The sequence below is a fragment of the Myotis daubentonii genome, chromosome 3 (assembly GCF_963259705.1).
Source record: "Myotis daubentonii chromosome 3, mMyoDau2.1, whole genome shotgun sequence".
Taxonomy (NCBI): Eukaryota; Metazoa; Chordata; class Mammalia; order Chiroptera; family Vespertilionidae; genus Myotis; species Myotis daubentonii.
The window spans coordinates 183,261,944-183,283,715 of record NC_081842.1 but is presented as its reverse complement, the minus strand read 5'-3'; the positions used below and the strand labels follow the sequence as shown (position 1 = coordinate 183,283,715).

General features: G+C 58.8%; 1 protein-coding gene across 3 annotated transcripts; it reads left to right on the top strand.

Moving 5' to 3' along the window:
• Positions 1–47: 47 nt before the first annotated feature.
• On the top strand, positions 48–21,571 carry PODN (podocan). Of its 3 annotated transcripts, none has more exons than XM_059689545.1 (11): positions 48–186; positions 6,574–6,890; positions 8,113–8,206; positions 9,422–9,486; positions 11,008–11,117; positions 12,182–12,338; positions 12,595–12,710; positions 13,282–13,939; positions 16,902–17,050; positions 18,031–18,230; positions 20,635–21,571. In XM_059689545.1, the coding sequence occupies exons 2-10, from the start codon at positions 6,579–6,581 to the stop codon at positions 18,221–18,223; spliced, it is 1,854 nt and encodes a 617-aa protein (XP_059545528.1). In that variant the 5' UTR covers positions 48–186; positions 6,574–6,578; the 3' UTR covers positions 18,224–18,230; positions 20,635–21,571. The 3 variants fall into 3 exon arrangements, with proteins under 3 accessions (XP_059545528.1, XP_059545527.1, XP_059545526.1); XM_059689544.1 differs by lacking the exon at positions 48–186 and adding an exon at positions 495–652; XM_059689543.1 differs by lacking the exon at positions 48–186 and adding an exon at positions 5,022–5,049.
• Positions 21,572–21,772: the final 201 nt, after the last annotated feature.

Sequence of the window (21,772 nt, the reverse complement as noted above, 5' to 3'; positions counted from 1 at the left end):
GGAACTTTTCCGGGAAGCGACTCAGCAGGGTCTTGGCTGGAGGCCCTGTTAGCCACGGCCCAGGACCCCAGGGTGGGAGAGGGAACAGAAAGGTGCTGCGCCTGGAGCGGCTGCAAAACCCGTCATGAGGAAGAAACTGAGCGCAGAGGCTCTTGGTGGAGGGGCCCTCTCCCGTCCCTCACTCAGGTGCCGGGGCCGAAACGGGGTCCAGTTCCACGGCGGAGGGATGGGGACTGGAAAGCAGTGTGGGCCACACACCCCGCCTTTCCAGTCTCCTGGGCGGGGGGCGGACGCGGGTGGAGGGAGTGGTTCGGCGGTCCCGCCAGGCCGAGACGGGGAGAGGGGTCGGCCCGGCGGCTCTGCCTCCCCTGGAAGTGGGGCCCGGCCCCGTCCAAGGTGGGGAACGGGCAGGCCTCCCCTCCCTCGCGCCTATGGGGACCCTCCGCCCGTGTCCGGAGGAGGCCGGAGTCCGGCAGATGCACGCGGGGCGGGGGGGCGAGCGGGGGAGAGGCGGGGAGGAGAAACCCCACAACAAAACTTGCGTCGCCGAGCGCACGGCGGGACTTGAATGGAAGGAGCCCGCGGAGCGCGGCGGAGCGTCTGGAGAGCGCGTTCGGCCGGCGGGGCGCGGCGGGGCGCGGGGACGCAGCAGGTAGGGGGCGCGGGGCGGGGGGCGGGGGCAGGGGGGAGGGGTCGGGGGGTCGGGCCGAGCCGGGCAGCTGACGCGGACTCCCCGCCGGGTTGGGGCCGCCGCGTCTCGCCCCGCGGAGCGCGGCACGGCGGGCGGGGCGGGCGGCTCCCCCTGGGGTGCGACCCCTCCGCGGCCGGCTCTGGCGGGGCCTGTGCTCCGCTCCGGCCGGAGGCTGGTCCCAGCCCGGCCCCTCCCGCCGCGCACATCTGGAAAGAATCTGAGGGCGGCCGGGCGGGGGATGGAAGGACGCGGCGGGCGGCCGAGAGTGCGAGGGGCAGGTGGAGCCGGGGCGGGGCGCGGACCCCTGACCTCGAGCCGGGGCGCAGTCACCTCGTGTCACTTCACGTCACTCATCCCAGCCAGCCCCCCTTACGACCTCTTCACAGACCCAGAAACCGAGGCCTGGCGCGGGGCAGAGACCCTCCCGGGGCGCCGACAGGTGAGGCGCAGCCCGCGCCGCCACCCCGGACCCGCTCGGGGCTCGGCTCCCGGCCCGGCGCCGGGCACTCGCTGAGCGGGGCTCTCCGCCGCGGGCCAGGTGTCCGCCCGTCGTCTAGCGGCTGCTCCCCGCGGGGACAGCGGGTTGGAGGAGGGGACACGAGGGCGGGCGGGGGAGCAGCGCCTCTCGCTAATGCGGCGAAAGCCCCGGCTGGAGGTCCCGGAACCGCCAGCCTGGCCCGGGGCGGGACGGGACGGCGTTAGGATACCTGGTGCTTCCGGGGGCAGACGTAGTGGTGGCAGCGGCTCCTGGTGGCCCGGGGGCTGCGGGTGGGAGGCAGCTGCGGCCCGAACTGCCGGAGAGGAGCCGGGGCGGGTGTGCGCGCGGCGCCGACGGTCCGGCTGTGGGAGACGCAGAGGGAGGGATGCGCGCCGGCGCTGCGTGGGCATCTCCAACTACTGGGGCCGCGCACCCTGCGCGTCGGCCCTCGGCCCTCGCGGCCAGGGAAAGTGAGGCTGGGCGGACTAGTCCCCTTTGAAGGCCCAGGGCCCCATGCACTCTAGCCTAGATGGCAGATTCCCATGCCTTCGTGGGAGCTTGTGGGAGCGCACTGTGTCCCTTTACCTGGATTTGGTTAGGGTGATGGATGGTGGCACCTTTAGGCCTGGCAGAGCCTTGCGTAAGAGCTCTGACCATGACCGGCCTGGAATCTTGATGGCGCCCTATCACCAACCCCTTAGCACAGTGGTGGATGCGCTGGGAGACCTGGACCTGCACCCTGTGGACCCTCCTTAAGCATACCGCCCTCCGCCCCACCCCCACACGTGCCTTTGCGCTGCCCCTCTGCCTGTCTGGAGTGCCTTTCCACCCCTTTCCACCTGGGGAACTCGTAGTCAGCTGTCAAGACCAGCTCAAGGCTCTTCGCAGGAGTCAGAAGACACCAATTCTAGTCCCGGTCTTGCCTGTAAACGGAGGGAATCAGACCAGATAATACTGCAGATCTTTCCCAACTCTGCCTTTCACAAGTTCATTTCTTTTTTCAGCAAACATTTCCTGAGACCCACTCCATGTGGGCCAAGGGTGCTGTGGTAGCCCAGAGGAACTCCCTAACCCAACCACGCGAGCAGGAGCAGCTTCCCAGATCAGGGGCGTTCGAGTAGGACTCTGCTGGGGTTCGGCAGCAATGGGCACCCCTTGCACCTCAGTTTCTTAGTCTTGGGATTTCTGTGGGAGTCGATGAGCTGTAGCTAGCTCTTCGAGGCCCAGCGCAGAGCAGTGAGTGGATCAACGAGTCTTTACTGAATTTGAGTGGAGGAGGAGGTGGTGCGGGGGTTGAGGCTCTGTCTCCTGATTTGGGGACCTACCCTCCCCTTCCATCTTCTTCCTGCCTTAATCCCATACTTAGCCCTTCAGAGCATTGAGAATTGGGGTGGCGGGGCAGCGGGTCCCAGGTACACTAGCAATAACCCCAGGTGTGGATGCCACAGCTGCTGAGTGCCAGCACCAGTCGGGCATGTCATTTCAATTCATCTTCAGGAGGAGTTCCCATTGCCATTGCCCACACAGAGCTCAGAGCGCTCCCAAAGGTGTGAGCTGTTCCCAGAGGTGTGAGGGGAACTCTTTACTCAGACAAGGGGTCTGTTCTCTCTTCTTCCACGCACAGCTCCAACACGGCGGGGCACCTCGGCGGGGCCTGGGGACTTAGGTTGCTTAACATTCTTAGAACAGCACCAAAAACTGAGACTCTGATGGGTCCGTGATGCAGCCAAGGCCACACAGCAAACCAGGTGGTGGAGCTGGAGTTGCCCAGGATTCCCAGGTCCTAGGGTGACTGGTCAAGCGGGAGGAGGAGTGGCACTTGGGTCACCACTCTTCAAGCACTGTCTGTTCTTTTCCCTCAGACCCAGCTCCCTCTCCGCCCCTGCAGCCCAGCGCCTCCCTGTGTGCCCAGATCAGGCTTAGCAGCTGTTGCCTGCACCACTGCACAGCCTCTGAAAGCTCCACACGGCCCATCCATAAGCCTACCTACACCACACTCCTCTTCAACCGCTCCTCTCCCCAAAGATTCGGGCCACTCTCCCTAATCTGGCTCTCAAGTCCCTTCTTCGCCTGGACCGTGGCCACTGTCCACTTGCATCACTCCCAGTCTCCACCCTCTCCCAGACGATGAGCTTTTTAGAGGTCATAACCTGGGCTCTCTTGTCCCCAGGCCTGTGCACCCCTTGCTTGTATCACCCTTTGCCTTTTACCTGATACTCGCATCCTTCATGTCTCGACGAGGCACCACTTCTTCTGGGAAGTCTTCTTGGCCCCAGGCAGGGTTAGGCCTCCTCTGGGTTCCCATGGACTTTAGCTTCCCTTCATCACACAATCTACACGTAATGTCTAAAGGAAACATAGCGTGAGCCACAAATGCAAGCTACATATGCAGTGTACAATGTTCTAGAAGCCGCAGTAAAAAGGTAAAATGAAACAGGTAAAATTAATTTTAATAACTCAGTAGGTCCAAAATATTATCATGTCATCAATAAAAAAATAAATGAGTGCCCTGGCCGGATGGCTGAGTTGGTTGGAGCATCATCCCATATACCAAAAGGTCACAGGTTTGATTCCTAGTCAGAGCACAAACCTAGGTTTGGGATTTGATTCCCAATCAGGGCATGTACGGGAGGCAACAGATCAATGTCTCTCTCTCTCTTTCTCTCCCCCTTCTTCTCTCTTTAAAAATAAATTTAAAAATATCCTCAAGTGAGGGGGGGGGGAAACAAAAAAGGAAGAAAAAAGATAAATGAGCTATTTTATGACCATTAATATTAATAATAAGATATTTTACATTTTTTTGTACTATGTCTTTGAAACCCATGTCCACTACATTTTACACATATAGCACCTCTCAGTGTAAACCAGTCACATTTTAAGAGCTCAGTAGCCACATGTGGCAGCCACATTGGATGAGTGCAAGGGTGAGCTTCTTAAGGGCAGAGCCGACCCTGAGTGGTGTGTCTTGGTCCTCAGAGCCCAGCTGTATTTTGCATTAACCATAGCGTCGTGGTTAAAACCTGGGCTGGGAGCTCAGCTTTGCCATTTAACAGCTGTGTTACATTGGCCACTCCCACTGGGCCTCTGCTCCCTCATCTATAAAGTGGTGATGATAACATTTTCAATATGGCCCAGAATGTTAACATGAATTACATATTTTTACAGATACAGTTTACAGACCTATACAGACACAAAACCGAAGGAGGGAGATAGCTGGTCCGTGAGTGCACAGGATGCGTGGAGAGCCTCCTTTCCCCTGGCCTTTTGCCCTGATTGAATTTGGGGCCTGAGCCTGTGCCCCCCTCCCCCTCCCAGAGTCCTGTTCTGAGCAGAGTCAGACAGATTAATGCTGGTGGACCCAGGGACTGAAGGCTGTTGAGCTTGCTGGGGGTTATACTGTGCCAAGGGAATGACGGTCTGTAGACTGGCTGAGGATCTATTGTCCATTTGGTCAGGGGACGGGGGCAGCAAGTACGTGGTAGGGTGGGCATAGGGCCAGGCTGCTGCCTAGGACTCTGTGTGTGCTGGGCTCCCTGGTTCTCTGCCAGGCCAGGGCTAGGGCCCAAGTCTGCTTAGGCCTTGGAGACCTATAGGGTCAAGCAAGCCTGATTGCCACCTCTCTTCTCTCTCCTCACACCTTTCAAATCTTCTGGGAGGAGGTGGGCCTGGAACCGGACCACAAAGCACAATAGGGAAGGGTAAGAGGCAGGGGGTTCTGGAGTGGCAAGGGTGTGGCTGAAACGTGACCAAGGCCCACAGATCAGATATTAATGGTGGGAAGAGCTAACATTTATTGAGCACTTACTGAGTGCAGTGTGCTCATCCCACTGAATCTCACACTCTTCCCCTTAGGACATCCCCGTTACCAGCTCGGGGACAGGTAAGTAAGCTGGGGTTTAGAGGGTGACAGCACTCGCCCAAAGCCCCACAGCTGGTAAGAGCCAGGGCTGAGCTTGCAGCCAGCTGTCTGGCTCCAGAGCCCGCCTTCTTAACCAGACATCCGTGTCCTCATCAAGCTTCCAGTTTACCTCCCAGGCCCACCCTCTCGTCAGACCCTACTAAGGGCTCAGACTGAGGAGCAGTGGCCCAGGCCCAATACTTGCCGCAGACCTGCGTTTGTATTCGCTGCAGACTGAGGGCAGCACCTCACCTGAGAGATGCCAGGTGCTTTGCGGCTGTTACTTATGGACTCCTCGCAGAAGCTGTGAGTTCACGTGGATTAACTGTAAGACGAGGAAGCTGAGGTTCAGCAAGGTCAGAGCTGTTAAGTGGAGGATGGTGACTTGAACTAGGGTGGGTGGGACTCCACCATCAGTGTACAGGAGCTACCACCCCTCACAACTGATCACCCGCCCCAGAGAGGTTTTCTGAGTGAGAGGACTCCTGGGGCCAGCCCCGCCCATGGGCTGTTGGGACAATGGAACCCGCATCTTCCTCAATGGCCTGAAGCTCTCCTCTAGGTCCCCTCCCTGCTGCCCCAGGAGACCATGCTGGGAGTGGTCTCCTGCAGGTGGTAGTGGTCCTGTGAGCACAGCAGGCCCTGGTGAGGGCAGCTGAGGGTCCAACACCAGGAATGGGACTTGGGAGGTTCTAGAGGCAGCAGCAGCCCCAGTCACTGATGCTTATTCTGCGCCCAGCTGCCTGGGTTTCCACCCAGACTCACCCTGTTGTGGGAGAAAGACACCATTATGTATTCATAACCCAACCCAATTCATGCCAAGGGGGGCGGGGGAGGACACAGTAATGGAGAGCCTTGGGGCATTTCAGAGTCTTCCCAGGGGACACAGTGCTGGAATTGGTTCTTGGAGAGCTTGGTGATTGCACAAGAGAGGGGAGGGCATTCCAGGAAAAAGGAACAAGGCCTGGAGGGAGGAACTACTAAATAGACTTGTATACGTAGGGCAGGTGGGTGGAGAGTTGGAAGACTGGCAAGGCCAAGATCTGAGGATCCTAGAATGGCCAGCTGAAGAGCGGAGAGGCACCTGCTGGTCGGGCCCACCGTGGCCTGTGGCAGCTGCAGGGGGACAGGCCTCCCAGCACTGCCTGTTGGAGAGCTCAGCAAAGCCCAGGCCGAGCCCTGCACAGCACAGTGCTTCCTGGGCCTTCTGTAGAGGAGGGTACAGATTCTTTTGGGCCAGGCCTGGTGAGGGCTGTGGGAGGTTTTGCAGACCTTCACTTCACCCCCACCCCTCCCGAGGGCAGCCCTGATGGGGGTTTGGGGGATGAGGGTGGGAACAGCAGTCACCAGATCAGATGCGTGCTGAGGACAGGATCCAGGGTGGGCTCTGCCTCGAGCCCCAAGGGCCCCATGAGGACGTTCGTGGTCCTAGCCCTGTGCCTACTGTACCTAACAGGTGAAGTCAACCCTGGTTCCCAGGTGGGTCTGACTCAACCCCTCCTGCAGGCACCATGGCCCGGAGCAGGGCGCTGCTGCTCCTGCTGCTGTTGCCTCCACAGCTGCAGCTAGGACTGGTGCTCGCGGTGAGGGCCCCTGTGTTTGGCCGAAACGGCGCCCACAACCTGAGCCCTGAAGAGAACGAATTTGTGGAGGAGGAGCCAGTGCTGGTCCTGAGGCCTGAGGAGCCGGGGCCTGGCCCAGCCACCATCAACTGCCCCCGAGATTGTGCCTGCTCCCAGGAGGGTGTCGTGGACTGTGGCGGTATCGACCTGCGCGAGTTCCCAGGGGACCTGCCTGAGCATATCAACCACCTGTCCCTGCAGGTGAGATGGGCACTGCGCCAATGGTCGCCAGGGGCTGCCCCACACTCACGGCTCCTATCCCAGAACCCCCACACTCACGCTCCCTGCTTGTCCAGAACCCCCAGTGCTCCTGGCTCCCCACCCCCAGACCTGGGGTGTTAGAGCAGGTCAGACACGAGGATCTAGCTCCACGTTGAGGTGTCCCCCCTCTGGTCATTGTCTGGGTCACCGAGCACATGACATAACCTGCTTTGTTTCTCTGGGAGGAGTCTTGGCTGAGGCCCGTACATAGAGTCAGGCCTTGTCTGAAAATGGACACAGACCTGCCCAGCAGCTGACCCTCAGACACCGTTGTAGGCTAGGAAAACAAGAGCAGAGTGGACCCTGATAGAGGGCTCTGGCGGCTCAGAGGACAGAGTGTTCTCTCCAGCTGAGGTATCGGAAGTGGGACAAGGAGTTCCCGATGGGGACTGGGAGTGCTGGGGCACCCCACCACCCTGTCCTGCCCGGTACCCCTGGGGGAGGAAGGGGTTGTACATCCATTTCCAGAGGAGATCAGGTCCAGTGAGGGAAAGTGACCCGCTCACCACACAGCCCTGTGGGCTGGGCTGGCAGAGGTGGGAGGGAAAGGGACCAGCTGATGACAACACTTATTTTTGGCTCATTCACGCACTCCTCCATTCATACAATGTCTCCTGGAAACCTGCTCTCCACCTCTGGTCCTGTGTGGGTGCTGGGCACATAGGGAGGGCTCGGATGTACCCTGCCCGAGGCCCTCCCAGGTGTGGGGGAGGCAGTAAACGAAACAAGTAGAGAGGATGCTAGAAGGAGATAGAAGGACTAGTGTGAGCCCAGAGCAGCTCCTACTCTAACTCCCAATCCAACCCGGGAAGGCTTCTGGAGGAGATGGTACCACACCCAGGTTTTAAAGTGCTGCCAGGGGAGTGGGGAACGCAGCCCAGAAAGGGAACCAAAAGTTGGCCTGTGGGAGAATGGGCTGTCACCCAGTGGGACAAGTCTGAACTCCTACGGACACCCATGTGTGGTCTCCTAGAATGTGGGACCCCTATGTTTGTTGTGGTCCCTGCTGTGCCTCTTGCAACCAGAGCCAGAGACAGCACCCAGAGCCTGTCTACCATGGGGGAGAATCCCAAGAGAAGTGCCCAACAGAGAGACGGGCTGAGGATGGGTTGGGCCCGCCCCCCCATGCTGCCTCCTCACCACTCCCACCCCTGACCCCCAGAACAACCAGCTGGAGAAGATCTACCCAGAGGAGCTCTCCCGGCTGCATCGCCTGGAGACTCTGAACCTTCAGAACAACCGCCTGACATCCCGAGGTGAGGGGTCACCCAGAGCCGGGGCGGGGCACCAGGCAGGGGAGAGCCCCACCCTGCGGACCCCGGGTGTGGGGAAGAGCAGGTCTGGGCTGGGCGGCAGTGGGTCCCGGATGTTGCCTAAAAGCCACCCCTGAGGGTCTGGGACCTGGGAGTGGACTCGGGAGAGGATTCAGAGACCTTTGTGGTGGACTCTCGGGGTCACAGGAGGACTTTAGAATCCAAGGGTTGTACAGTCCTCAAGTTTTAAGAAGTGATTCTTTTGCTGCTGATGAAAATAATTTTTATTATAATAGAAATTTTGGAAATAAAGAAAATAAAATAGAAAACAAAAAACCCAGTCAGTTCTGCCACTTGGAGTTCATCCCTATTGACATTTTGCTATACTTCTTTCCATTTTTAAAAAGCTGCTCTATTGAAGTGTAATTTGTATACCATAAGATTTACCCAATTAAAAGGTACACATTGATGAGTCTTAGTCATTTATCCAGTTGCCCAACCATCATCACAATCCAGTCTAGTCTCTTTTCTTTGCATTTTCTCGTTCCTGGCTGACTTTAGAGTGTAGGCAGTACGACGACGGTAAGTGCTTTGTTTCACTCAGCAGTGAGCTCAGCAGCATTCCTCCTGTTGCTAAAACTCTCCGTGGCCATCTTTACACGGCAGCTCTTCCATGGAGGGATGCTGCACAGTTTACGTAACTGTTCCCTCTCGTTAGATAATTGGGTGAGTCCCAGCATCTGAGGGTCTGGGAGCCTCGGGACTGGAGAAGGGCCAGCCTGGCTGGGATCCCAGTGACGGGGAGTCCTGGCACTCCATGGGGCAGGGGCAGGCAGGTGGTGGGGAGGCTCCCAGGCTGAAACCGTGCCCTGCTTTTGATCCTGTGGGGCTGCCCCCAGGGAGCACTCCTTCCTGACTTGGAAAAAGTTAGTCTGGGTCCTCCATCCCATGGCCTGACCTTCCGGGGGGCACCCATTCCCACCCGGTGGCTCATCCCTCAGTAGACACTTCCCACCTGCTTCTCTGAGCTGGGGCCCCTGTGGGCAAGGGGCTGGGAAGGCCTGTTGGGACTGGCTGGGATGAGAACAGAGCCACACCGGACTCAGGGCGTGCCCTTCCCAGTCCTGGCAAGTGGGGTGGGCTTGGGGGCTGGTGCTGGTGTGCTCCCCTGTAGCGTCTCCTTCATCCAGGGCTTTGACCGATGCCTGTCCTTTGAAGGGCTCCCCGAGGAGGCGTTTGAGCATCTGACCGACCTCAATTACCTGTACCTGGCCAATAACAAGGTGAGGGGCCTCAGCAGGGAGGAGGTGTGCTGCCCACGCCCCCTGGTGTCAGAGGCTGAGTTCAGGGAACTTTCACCAGGACTTCTTCAGGTCCCTGTTGCTGCTCAGACATGGCCCATGCCCCACACCTTAACCGGGGGCATCAGAGTGGTCAGTTAATAAAGACAGAAGCCAAGGGGGTGGGGTGATAGCGGGGCTGGTACACTTTCAGGGCTTTGTGGAGGAATAGCATTTAAAGGGCCACGAAGGGTCAGGCAGGGGTCCTGAAGTAGAGGGACAGCATGAGATAAGGCACAAAGACACTCAGCCTCAATATATCTGGAGTGCCCAGAGCTCTGTCCTGGCCCTTCTCTCTGAACTCTCCATAATCGCCTGGTCCAGTGCAGTCTCCAGCCCCTCCCCCTCCCCCCGTTTGGGCCTCAAAGATCCTTCTGCCCTTGGACGTCTCCCCAGAGATCCCCAGAGGTCTAATGGAAGTAGGACTGCTTCCTGTCCACAGGTGGCTCTCCATCTCTGTGAAAGGGCATCTCCAACCACCCACAGTACCGCTAGTCTGAGTGCAAAGCCCGAGGGCTTCATTCACCTTGTCCAGCAGCACTGCAGCCGCCCCCCCCTGCTCCCCCCCCCCAGCCACTATCTCCCAACTGGCCAACCCTGCCTCCCCCTTCGCTGCCCCTTCTCCTCAGAGCAGCCACAGTGACCTTTAAAAATTGTGCCCTGCTTCTCCCCTACATCCCCCCTCCCTGCTTAAACCCTCCAGTGGCGTTGCCTTCCACCCAGAATGAAAGCCTGCTTCCCCTGCTTCTCTTCACATAGCCCTACTCGCTCCCTCCTGCCCCTCGCCAGCCCCGGGCCTGCAACCCCACCCTCCACCGGGGTTTGCATGCTGCTCTGCCGCCTTGGGAGCCCTCCTCTCAGATGGCGCTCACGGTGTGCCATGCCTGGTCCCTGAGCACCCAACCCAGTCGTTCTGTCTTCAGCCTGTTAGAATTCCCTGCATAGCAGTGATCATTATCAGATACTTTTATCCCCTGTTTATTGTCTTCTCCAGGAGGATGAGGATGTAAGCTTGGGGTGGGGCAGGGTGGGGGGCAGAGGTGCGGCTCTGTCTTGTTGCCCCGGATGTGCCCAGCGAGCTCCTGGAACCGTGCCTGGAATGTTGTAGACTCAGGTTCTGCTGTTGAATGAATGAAGGGTGGGCATCGTGGGCTGTGTCTGGGAAAGTGTGGGTGCTCACTGTGGCTGGGCAGCCAGTGTCGGGGGCCAGTGAGGGGAGAGAACAGGACAGGCAGGGCCGGGGACAGGCTGGTGAGCTTTGAATACCAAACTCGGGGCTGTGGGGTGCGGTAGAGGGCCTGTGTTAGTGTTATCAGAGGAAGGGGACGGGTTTCCCCTTTAGAAAGGTAGCTGTGGTTGCTGGGAGGAGACAAGGGAAGGGGCCTGAATGGCAGCAGGCAGTGGGACCCAGAGCTGATCTCCTTCCCTCCATCGGTCTTTCTGCCCCAACTCTTCCCTTTCCAGCTGACCTTGGCACCCCGATTCCTGCCAAATACCCTGATCAGTGTGGACTTCGCTGCCAACTATCTCACCAAGATCTACGGGCTCACCTTTGGCCAGAAGCCAAACTTGAGGTCAGAGGTCAGAGGGGTTCCTGGGCTCAGGCTGGGGAGAGGGAGGAGCTGAGCAGAGGCTGCTACCCTGACTGAGGCAGAGAGGACCCTGATGGGCCCTGGAGGAGGGCCATGTGGGGCAGTGTGGGCATGAGGCCCATGCTCAGGGCTGCGGTGAGAGACGCCGGTGGCTGCGGGGGCATGGCCTCCACAGCTGAGACCTAAAGGATGAGGAGGCAAGATGGAGGAGGGTGATGTCTGTGGAGCAGTGGGAGCTGGGTAAGGGTGCCTCCCTCCTTCCTCAGCCCCTGGGGGCAGAGCCTTGGGAGGAGTGAGCAGGGAGGGTGGTGCTGGTGGACTGACACTCCTGGTATCGCTTCTGTACCTGAATCTGTCACCTCACTCGATTCTGTCCATTCCCCTGAGGAGCCAGGGTCACTGTGTGTGGCCCCATCCCGCAGATGAGAAGGCTGAGGCCCAAGAGAGGCACACAGCAAGAATGAGCTATATCTTCTGTGTATTCTTTTGGTCCTGGTCTTCTGGCCCTCTAGTATGTAACCTCCATGAAAGCAGGATCTTGTTGGTGGTGTCCACTGCTATATCTTCAGAGTCTAGAACATTCCTGGCATGTGGGGACACTCACTGTATATTTACTGAATGAATGAGGCATTACCCCCTCTGAGCTAAGCCCTGTGCTGAGCATCAGGGACAAGAGGTGTTAGGGACACGCCCCACCTTCAGGAGGTCCCACGGAACTCAGAGCCAGCTGTGTGGGTGTGACAGGCGGGGAATGACTGAGAAGCTTGAAGGGTATGGAGACGATGGACTGGGAGTCAGGAAATCCTATTTCTGCCACTAACTTGTGGGGCAACCACTGGTGATCCTTGGTCCCCTGAGCTGTACCGAGGGGCGGGGGGGGGGGGGGACTACATTAGGTTGAGTCTGAGGTTCCTCAGATGGAAGGAAGGTGCCCTAGGCCCCAGGCCCAACCTGAGCAAGGTTTGCAGGCCCACCAGGTGAATGGGCACTGTGGCCAGGGGTGGAGTGGGGGCCTGCGTGGGTGAGGACCTGCACCTCACCCCCAGGTCCGTGTACCTGCACAACAACAAGCTGGCAGATGCCGGGCTACCAGACAACATGTTCAACGGTTCCAGCAACGTGGAGATCCTTATTCTGTCCAGCAACTTCCTGCGCCATGTGCCTAAGCACCTGCCGCCGGCCCTCTATAAGCTGCACCTCAAGGTAGGAGGCAGAGGGCAGATGGGGCCCCTCAGAGCAGGGGCCAGAGTGGGGGAAGAGCCCATGTGGCAAGGCTGTGGGGCCTTTAGTACATGCCAGAGGGCATGGCATCCACTATAGAGAAGCAGGCAGAAGCCTGGGCACCTGGCTGTCAGAGTGCTCCGGGCCTGGGCCCACTCCCCAAGTCTCCCTCAGAGCCCTCAGAGCACTTTTGTCCCTTGGCTGTCTCATGCTCCCCTCCCCACGGCCCTTCCCCTAGAACAACAAGCTGGAGAAGATCCCACCAGGTGCCTTCAGTGAGCTGAGCAACCTGCGGGAGCTGTACCTGCAGAACAACTACCTGACTGATGAGGGCCTGGACAACGAGACCTTCTGGTAAGCCCCTGCCAGAGCCACCGGGGCCTCAGCAGGACCAGGCACTGGGAGGCCCTTCCGGCGCCCCCCCAGCCAGGTCCCCCCACACACGCCTCTCCCGCCCACCTGCCCTGGCTGGACTCCCTGGAGAAGGAACTTTGAGGCTTGTGCCTCTGCTGACATTTCTGACCCCAAGAACAAGTGATGTGCATGGGCAAGGCTGCCAAAGTTCCAGTGAGGCAGGGAAGCGCTGGCAGAGGCCGGCTTCTTGGTACAAAAGAGAAACTCAAACATTCTTGTTGAAGGCAAATATATTTTACTTTTTTTTTAGAGTCCAAAGTAGCCCCCCCCCCCAAAAAGATCTTAAACAACTGGTCTTCAAATAAGCCTCCATGTGTCAGAAACCATGCTACAGCCTTCTACCCCAAGTCATTGCTAATCCAGTGGGCCTGGAGAGGACTGAGGTCCCCCAGTAAGAACGGGGGTGAATTAGAGGCAGTTTCCCGGCCACCACCCCTGGGGAAATGGTGGAAACCAGAGTGGGCTCCTGCTGTGTGCGCTCCTGCCAACGGCCCCATTCCCTCTCCCCCAGGAAGCTCTCCAGCCTGGAGTACCTGGATCTGTCCAGCAACAACCTGTCGCGGGTCCCGGCCGGGCTGCCGCGCAGCCTGGTGCTGCTGCACCTGGAGAAGAACGCCATCCGCAGCGTGGACGCGGACGTGCTGACCCCCATCCGCAGCCTGGAGTACCTGCTGCTGCACAGCAACCAGCTGCGTGCGCACGGCATCCACCCGCGGGCCTTCCAGGGCCTCAAGCGGCTGCACACCGTGCACCTGTACAACAACGCGCTGGAGCGCGTGCCCAGCGGCCTGCCCCGCCGCGTGCGCACCCTCATGATCCTGCACAACCAGATCACGGGCATCGGCCGCGACGACTTTGCCACCACCTACTTCCTGGAGGAGCTGAACCTCAGCTACAACCGCATCACCAGCCCGCAGGTGCACCGCGACGCCTTCCGCAAGCTGCGCCTGCTGCGCTCGCTGGACATGTCTGGCAACCGGCTGCACACGCTGCCGCCGGGGCTGCCCCGCAACGTGCATGTGCTGAAGGTCAAGCGCAATGAGCTGGCTGCCCTGGCACGCGGGGCGCTGGCCGGCATGGCCCAGCTGCGTGAGCTCTACCTCACCGGCAACCGGCTGCGCAGCCGGGCTTTGGGCCCCAGTGCCTGGGCAGACCTTGCCCATTTGCAGGTAAAAGGGGAGGGCGGGGGACTGGGCCAAGGGGAGGGAGGTATCTGCTGGGGAGGCCAGGCCTTAGGAAGGGGGGTGGGTGGGGGCGGGGCCCTGCAAAGAGTATGGCTGCCATGCCCGGTAAGGAGTGAAGGACCAAATACAATGGGTGAGGCAGGCAGAGCTCACTACCTGCAGGTACGGTCTTGAGGAGGGCTGTGGGAGTAAGGGGAGGTCATGGCTACAGGCAGAGGCCCATGGCTCAGGAGAGTCAAGCTCACCCGCCCGCAGGCCAGGAACATGTGCCTAGAGAAGGCTGCACTTGGGGGAGGGCAGCAAGGCCGTGAGGTGGGCTCCAGAGGCTGGGGGAGCCTACTTGAGGTGTTCTGAGCAGAGGGTATGGCTGTTGTGGCCATGGTCGGAGTCAGGCAGGATGTCTGGCCTTAAGAATTGAGCTTCTTATAATGAAACCCCCCAACTTAATGAGGGGCCGAAAGGGAACCTCATTAGAGAAACCTGGGAGGCAGGGCCAAGGTGCTGCCAGGACCCCCGGGGGCTTCAGGGCGGTGCCATGGTGTCCTCTGTGCCCCAGATGTCCCAGGGCTCGCTCCTCCCTCTCTCTCAGGGATATGCTCACATGTCACCTCCTTGGGAGGCCTTTCACGCCCACCTCCTTCCTCTGCTTTGTTTTTTTTCATCACCCTCATCCCTCCCAGGCATTAGGTCATCTGTTTGCTTTCTTGTTGCCTGTTCTTTTCTCCAGAAGAAAGACCGGCATTTTAGTCTGTTGTGTTCACTGCTGGACCCAGGGCCCTGACCCACTAGGCTCCCAGTCCATGCCTGTGGGGGCAGCTGTCAGGACAGGGATGTCTGAGTGGGGGGCAGGGAGGTGAGGCAGAGCCCTGAGGGTGGAGCAGGGTGGGAGTCTGGGAGGCAGCTGGCCCTGTAGGAGCAGCCTTAGTCGGGGTCTCCCCTCACCCAGACTGCCTGCTGAGTGCCAGGCACCAGAGTCCAGCCCCCTGGGCCAATCAGTCCCTCTCAGGTACATTCCAGAACCCTCTTCTCAAGGGGTCCAAACCTCACTGTCCTCTCCCTCACACCGGCTCCTCCTGCATTTTCTAACTCACTAAAGGGGTGACACCACACCTGGTGCCCACGTGATACCTGGAAGCTGCCCTTGACATCCCCTTTTCACTCCGTCTGCCCCACAATGCCCCTTGTTACTATCCCCTGCCAGTCCTTCCATCACATCTCACTCTGTCCACTTCTCTCCATCCCTGCGGCTCATACTCCTAGCCAACCCACCTCCATTTCGTACCCGGACCCGACCGTCCTAGGAACTCTCTACTCCTGTACTCCATATGCAATCAGAGGGTATCTTGAAAAACATGCTCAGCTCACGCTCCTGCCCTTAGAACCCAGATCAGAATCCTTGCCACGGCCTTCAAGGCCTGCTCTGCCCTGTCCCCAGCTGAGTTTCTTATTTCCCCAGGCGTACTGGGCTTTGCTCATCCCGGCCCCTCTGCTGGCAGCACCGTGTCCACTCTGGTGATGCCTAGTCACTCCTTCCACGAGTCTGTATTGAGACGCCACCATGAGCAGATGCAGTTCTAGAACTGAGGGCCCAGCAGAGAATAAGACAGATGGAGGGTCACCACTCTCCTGGAGCCTGTACTATACCCGGGACTCAGGTGTCACCTCCTCTAGAAGCCAACAGTGATGGGCGGGTTAAATACCTCCCTGGGCCTGGATGAGTTCAGTCAGGGATGGGGTGTCAGTTAGGGCGACTCTTCCTCTCACTGTTGGATCTTTCTACAAGCAGCAGCTGTTCCTGCTACTCAGAGCCCCTCCCTGCACTGGCGGCTGTCAGGGACCCTGGCCCTAGGCTGAGTCAGGCTCCTCCTCCAGGCTCCCTGTCTTGGCTCCATTCCACTGGCTGTCATTGTCAGGTTCTGTGTCCATTCCACTGGCTGTCATTGTCAGGTTCTGTGTCCGTCCACTGGCTGTCATTGTCAGGTTCTGTGTCCGTCCACTGGCTGTCATTGTCAGGTTCTGTGTCCGTCCACTGGCTGTCATTGTCAGGTTCTGTGTCCCTCTCCCCTGCCACCTGGCTTCCCGAGAGTGGAGGCAGTGTCTCAATGGGTTCCATGTCCCCAGCACCCGTGGGCACAGAGGATGTGTGGAATGAATGAGGAGGTGCTGGAGCTGTGTGCAGGGAACGCGGTGGGGAGCAGTGTATAGAGGGGGAGATGGGACTCTCTGTGGTGTGTGAAGCTCGTGCTCCCCTTGGATGTTGAATCTGGATTCTTGGCCCTCAGCTTCCTGACCCTGAGCCCCTGCCTGTTGGGGTAAGGAAGGGAGCTTGAGATGATGGAGTCCCACCCGGGCCTACATGAGTGTGTGTTGGATGTAGGTGTGCTGGCAGCTGAGGGGCAGTGAGCTGGGCCATGTGCATTCAGGTCTCCTGCTCTCTAGGAAAACCACCCCATTTTCCTGGTTTCCTGCTTCCTAGAATGTAGGCACATGGTGACTCTGAGACTGACCCCTGCCCATATGGCCCCTGAGGTCCAGAAGTGAGAAGCCCCACCCCTGTGGCCCTTAACTCCACCCTCCTCTGGGACAGTAGGGCAAGATCCAAAGACAGGGGGATCCGTGCCCCTGCCCTCTGGGCTCTTCAGTCTGATGGGGGTGGCATGTGTGTTAGTGAGGAAGGACATCCTGGCTGTGAATCCATGTGGGAGGGCAGAAGGAGCCGGCAGAACAAGGGTTTGGAGTCAGGCGCACCAGGTTCTGGCCTTGTATAGGCTGTGTGGCCTTGGGCATATCTCTTACCCTTTGGGCCTCTTTTTCCCCGTCTGGAAAATGTGGAGTTTTAGATCCCACCTCCCAAGGTTACGGTGAGATTTAGATGTGTTGGGGGGCAGTGTCAGTGGGGGTCTTTGCAAGTTGTTAAATGCTTTTACTTCCCTGGCCACCCCTGTAGCTGCTGGACATCGCTGGGAATCAGCTCACAGAGATCCCCGGGGGACTCCCTGAGTCCCTCGAGTACCTGTACCTGCAGAACAACAAGATTAGCACCGTGCCTGCCAATGCCTTTGACTCCACACCCAACCTCAAGGGGATCTTTCTCAGGTAGGAGGTCCCCTGTGGCTCTGCACGTGCCCCCTGGGGCCTGCCCTGGCTCTAGCGGGATAGTCAAGGCCCTTGGGAACAGCGCGCAGGTAGAGGTCAGTGTTCAAATCCAAGGGGTGCACATGGGCATTATTGATGTGACTGTAGCAAGAAGGGATCCCAGAGAGCATCTTCCCATTTTACAGCTGGAAAAACTGAGGTGCAGAGAGCATCGATATGCTGTGTCCACAATTGGCTGGGCTGTGCCTGGGCTTCAGACCCAGGACAGCAGATGTTCAGGTCCGCACTGGGCTCTGGGAGTTTAGAATAATTCAGGGAGCCCAGCTCCCCAAGGAGGTGGGGAGCTTCCATACAGCAGAGCCAGGGCGGTTCTTTCCAACATCCCCACCTTCCACCCCCTTAAATCAGAAAGGAGAAGACATATTGGAGAAAGGCAGAATGTGCACTCCCAGGGGCTTTCCCGGGCTGGGCAACATTGGGGTGGAATGTGACCTGTGCTGGGCTCCTGCAGGGGGCTGGGGCACAGAGAGGGGAGGGGGCTTGGGATCAGAGCCCAGCCTCTGCCTTCCCACACCCGTGTGTCCCCTGGCCAGAGGGGCTCTGGCCTTGCCTATGTGCCACCTCACACCAGGCACCAGGGTGACCCGGCCCAGTAGCCTCAGGACTCAGAGTTAATTCCAGAGGACAGGTGAGAGGAGGTTCCCAAATTGTAGTGAGAGCTTACGCAGTGGCAAGCCTTCCCTCACTGTGTGGGTGAGTGGCCCGGGGTCAGTCCCTGTCCTCCCCCAAGTTATAGCCACACTGGACAGCCTGGACTCCCCTTGATATGGTGCCTCCCAGCCCCCTGCCTTTTGTGTCTGCTGTTCCGTCTTCCTGGAGGGCCCGTTCCCTCCCCTTTCCATTCGGGGGGTTGGGGGGGTAAGTGTGGGGACTCTGAGGGTTGGGCTCCTGGCTCTGACCCCACGTGGGTGGCCGTGCAGGTTTAACAAGCTGGCCGTGGGCTCCGTGGTGGAAAGCGCCTTCCGGAGGCTGAAGCACCTGCAGGTCTTGGACATAGAAGGCAACTTTGAGTTTGGTGACGTTTCCAAGGACCGGGATCAATTGAAAGAGGAGGAGGAAGAGGAGGAGGAGGACGAGGAGGATGAGGATGAGGAGGAAGAGGAAAGGCGATAGTGACCAGGTGAATGGGATCTGACATAGGTGGGTGGTCTGTGTGGGGTACACTCACCTCTCCTTGCCAGTTTCTTCTCCCTGACCCTCCTAGGGTCTTCCTGTCCATTTTTCACCCTTGTCCCCGGGTCACCGATCATTGTGTAAACCTGTAAGAGCATTTGGTGTGCGCCAGGCTGTGGGTGGGAGGCCAGGTATAATAGCAAGCCCACGGAGGCGGCCTGTGCGGGGATTCTCTGCAGGGAGATGAGTGCCCTGATGGGTCCCACACAGGGCCTGATGTGGTGGAAGCAGGGAGTGGTGTGAGGGCCCAGGCAGAGGCCACTGCTGTAATCTAAGCAGAGAGTATGGGGCAGGAGGTGAGGACACAGACAAGCAGATGGGCCTGAACGGGATTGGGGAGGCAGACTTCACATGGGGTGAGGGAGAGACAAGGCCCAGGTTCGAGCTTGGCAGTGAGGGTGGATGAGAAGGGGAATGTTGAGTTGAGGGGCCTGAAAGTCGCTGGGAGAGGTGCCCAGGGATGGGTTGGATATATGGGACTGGGGTTCAAAAGTGAGGTCTGAGCTGGAGGTGGCATCCAGACATCATCAGCCTGGAACAGTCACTGTGGCTGCAGGAGGTCAGGGAGCTCGGGAGGGAGAGAGAAGGCAGGGCCCGGGGGAGTGGAGCCTGCAGAGGGGACTGAGATAGAGCAGCTGGGGAAGGAAGTAGGAAAGCCACAGATAGCCCAGATCAGAGGGTGTTTACACATGCATGTAACATAAGCACCCGCACATATATGCAGTGCACAACACACATACCCATGCATACAAGTGTAAACATGCATGCACACCCACAAAGCACATATTCATGGAACACACACTGCACACACACACATTTACAGATGTGGAACATGTGCACACATGCATCCCCATGCACACGGCCCCTCCCTTATGTGCACACACATGTATACACACACGTTATGTATACATACATGTTATGCATGCATGCACAGTGGGGAGAATCAGCTGTGTCAGTGCTGCCGAGAGGCTGCTGGAGCCGAGCACTGCCAAGGGCCCACTGCGTGTATCCATGACCTTGTGGGGAGCAGCCTCGGGACAGGGGTGGAGAAAGTGGCGGAAAGGAGTGGATCCAGGGAGCATAGACAACTCTATGAAGAGGTTTGCTGTGAAGAGATGAGAGAGGATGGGAGTGGGAAGGGGTGAGAAGTCCAGGCAGGGCTCAGTTCATGTGGGGCCTTTTTTAAGGAATGGAGCTGGTTTGAATGGTGATGGGGAAGGGCTGCTGTGGAGGGAGGCGTTAAAGATATGAGAGGAGAGCAGGGTGTCATGGTGACCCCTGTGGAAACAGTAGGAGGGACTGGCTTTGTAGGAGGGTCAATGGCAGGAAGGACAGAGGACTGAGCAGCTGCAGTCACAGGTTAGTGGCTTGGTGGCTGGACATAAAGTCACGTCAACCAGGTGCCTTCAGCCGTGTGTTTTCTCTGCTGCAGCGGGTGCTCAGTAGACGGGGTGGGTGTGAGTGAAGATGGATAATTGGATCCATCCATGGCTGGGTTTTGGACCAGGTGCGTGGGACAGGAGGGCAAGGAACAAGGAAATGGAGCGCATTGGCAAGACACTGTCTGCAGTGGTGAATCCTGGGGTTAGGCCGGGAGGGAAGGAGGTGCAGACAGGAGGGGCTGGCAGGCAGGACTGCTGGAGGGGGTGTTGGACAGGGCAGGGGGGATGTTGGCAAGTAGCCAGTGGAGAGGTTTGGTTAGAGCGATATCGGGGTGAGCCAAGCTGGGTGTCAGGGCCAGGGTGTGGTTCTGGGAAGCCACGGAGCCACTCTTAGGAAGTTGAATTGAAGTAGGGCCTGGGGCAGAAAGGAACCTGAGGGGTGTGAGGACCCCAGGGGCGGATGACAGGTGGGGAGAGGAGTGTGCAGTGGTGTGAGCGTGGAGGGCAGGCCTAGGGCAGTGCTCAGGAGTCATCTTCTACTCGAGGAGCCCAGGGCTATGAAGGTGGAGCCCCTTCTCTCCAGGCATTATCCTCAGGCAGAGCGAGGGGTCAGCAACCGGGGTGACTGTTGCCATGGACCTCACGAGGGGCCTGGGGAGTCCGGGGATGGGTGAGAATCTGCCCCTTTTTGGCCATGGTCAGGTCAGTGGAGCAGAGCCCTGGGTGAGGCCCCAGGAGTCCAGTGGGACCCAAAGGCCCGCTAGTACACAGCAGGCCCGGCCACATCAGCATGAGCACCTCCCAGTGGCTCTGAACTCCCAGGAGCAGCTTCCCCTCCTGCCCACAGTCACCTGGTCTCCCCAGAGCACTGTTAAAGGGGTTCCCCAGTTCTGATCAAGGGGCTCCCTCAGGCAAGTTGTGGCTGGCAGGTCTGCTCTGGCTTCCCTGACTCTCCCACATGTTCTGCAGGACGATGGACGTCGGACCCCTTTCTGCAGCACGTGCCTGTGCCCTGTGAGCCTCCACTCTGCCCCCCTCGACACATCCAGCATTGCACCCCCATGCCCCCCAACACAAGCTGAACACACAGTCTCCCGTCCCCACATCTTCCTACAGTTTGTGCCACAGCCAGACACTTGCAGATACCACGACCCACCTACACACAGCCCGCTGCACATTGCCCTCCAAACTCTACCCTCACCTCCCCCCCCCCCCCATCACTCCCTCTGAATCACACAGATTCAGGGAAGGGCCTGACCCCACCCTGGCGTGCACGGGCTTACCACACACACACACACACACACACACACACACACACACACGCACACACACACACACACACACACAGTCACATGCAAACGGCCCTCCTTGGCCTATGCCACAACAGCTCTTGCCCCAGCCAGAAGTGGCCAGAACATCTTGTCGCCTGCCTGTCCGTCAGTCTGTCCATCCTCTGGAGAAGACACAGAGTTATGTCCGAGCTCTCTGCGGCCAGGTGCCTACTACCCTCTGGAACTCACAAAAGCTGGCTTTTGTCCCTTCTCCCTCCCTCCGGGGACGGGAACCTTCAGGACTGCTGCCCCAGCCCCACCCGCCCTGCCCCCAGCTGCTGGGGGAGTCACTCCCTGCCATTCCCTGGCCAGCCACAGGCACGTCTTGGATGGGCAAGGCCAGAGGACAGTTCTCCTGGGCCTGCCACGGGCCATGGGCAGGAGTGAGTGGAGGTCCTGGCGCTGGGCTGAGTGAGGAAGGGCCGGCCCCACCCAGGAGACACCACTTTTACTCTTCGGGCCCGCAGGGAGTGCTGGGTACCTTTTTTTTTTTTTTTAAGAAAAAAGTGATGAAAACCTCAAAGCTGATTTTTTTTTTTTTCTACAGAAAAACTAATATAAAAGCATTAGCCCTGTCTGGCAGCCCGTGGCTGTGTCTGTGTGTGCTTCCTGCCAGGTGCTGAGCTGGCACCCGGCCAGGGTGGGCAGGACACAAGCATCTCAGCACCCGTCCAGACCAGCAGGAGTCAGTGCAAAGCTCAGCCCTTGGGGCCAACAGAATAGTCCCGTAGGCAGAGGTCTGGGGACAAAGGGTGTAGTCACAGGAAAGCCAGCCT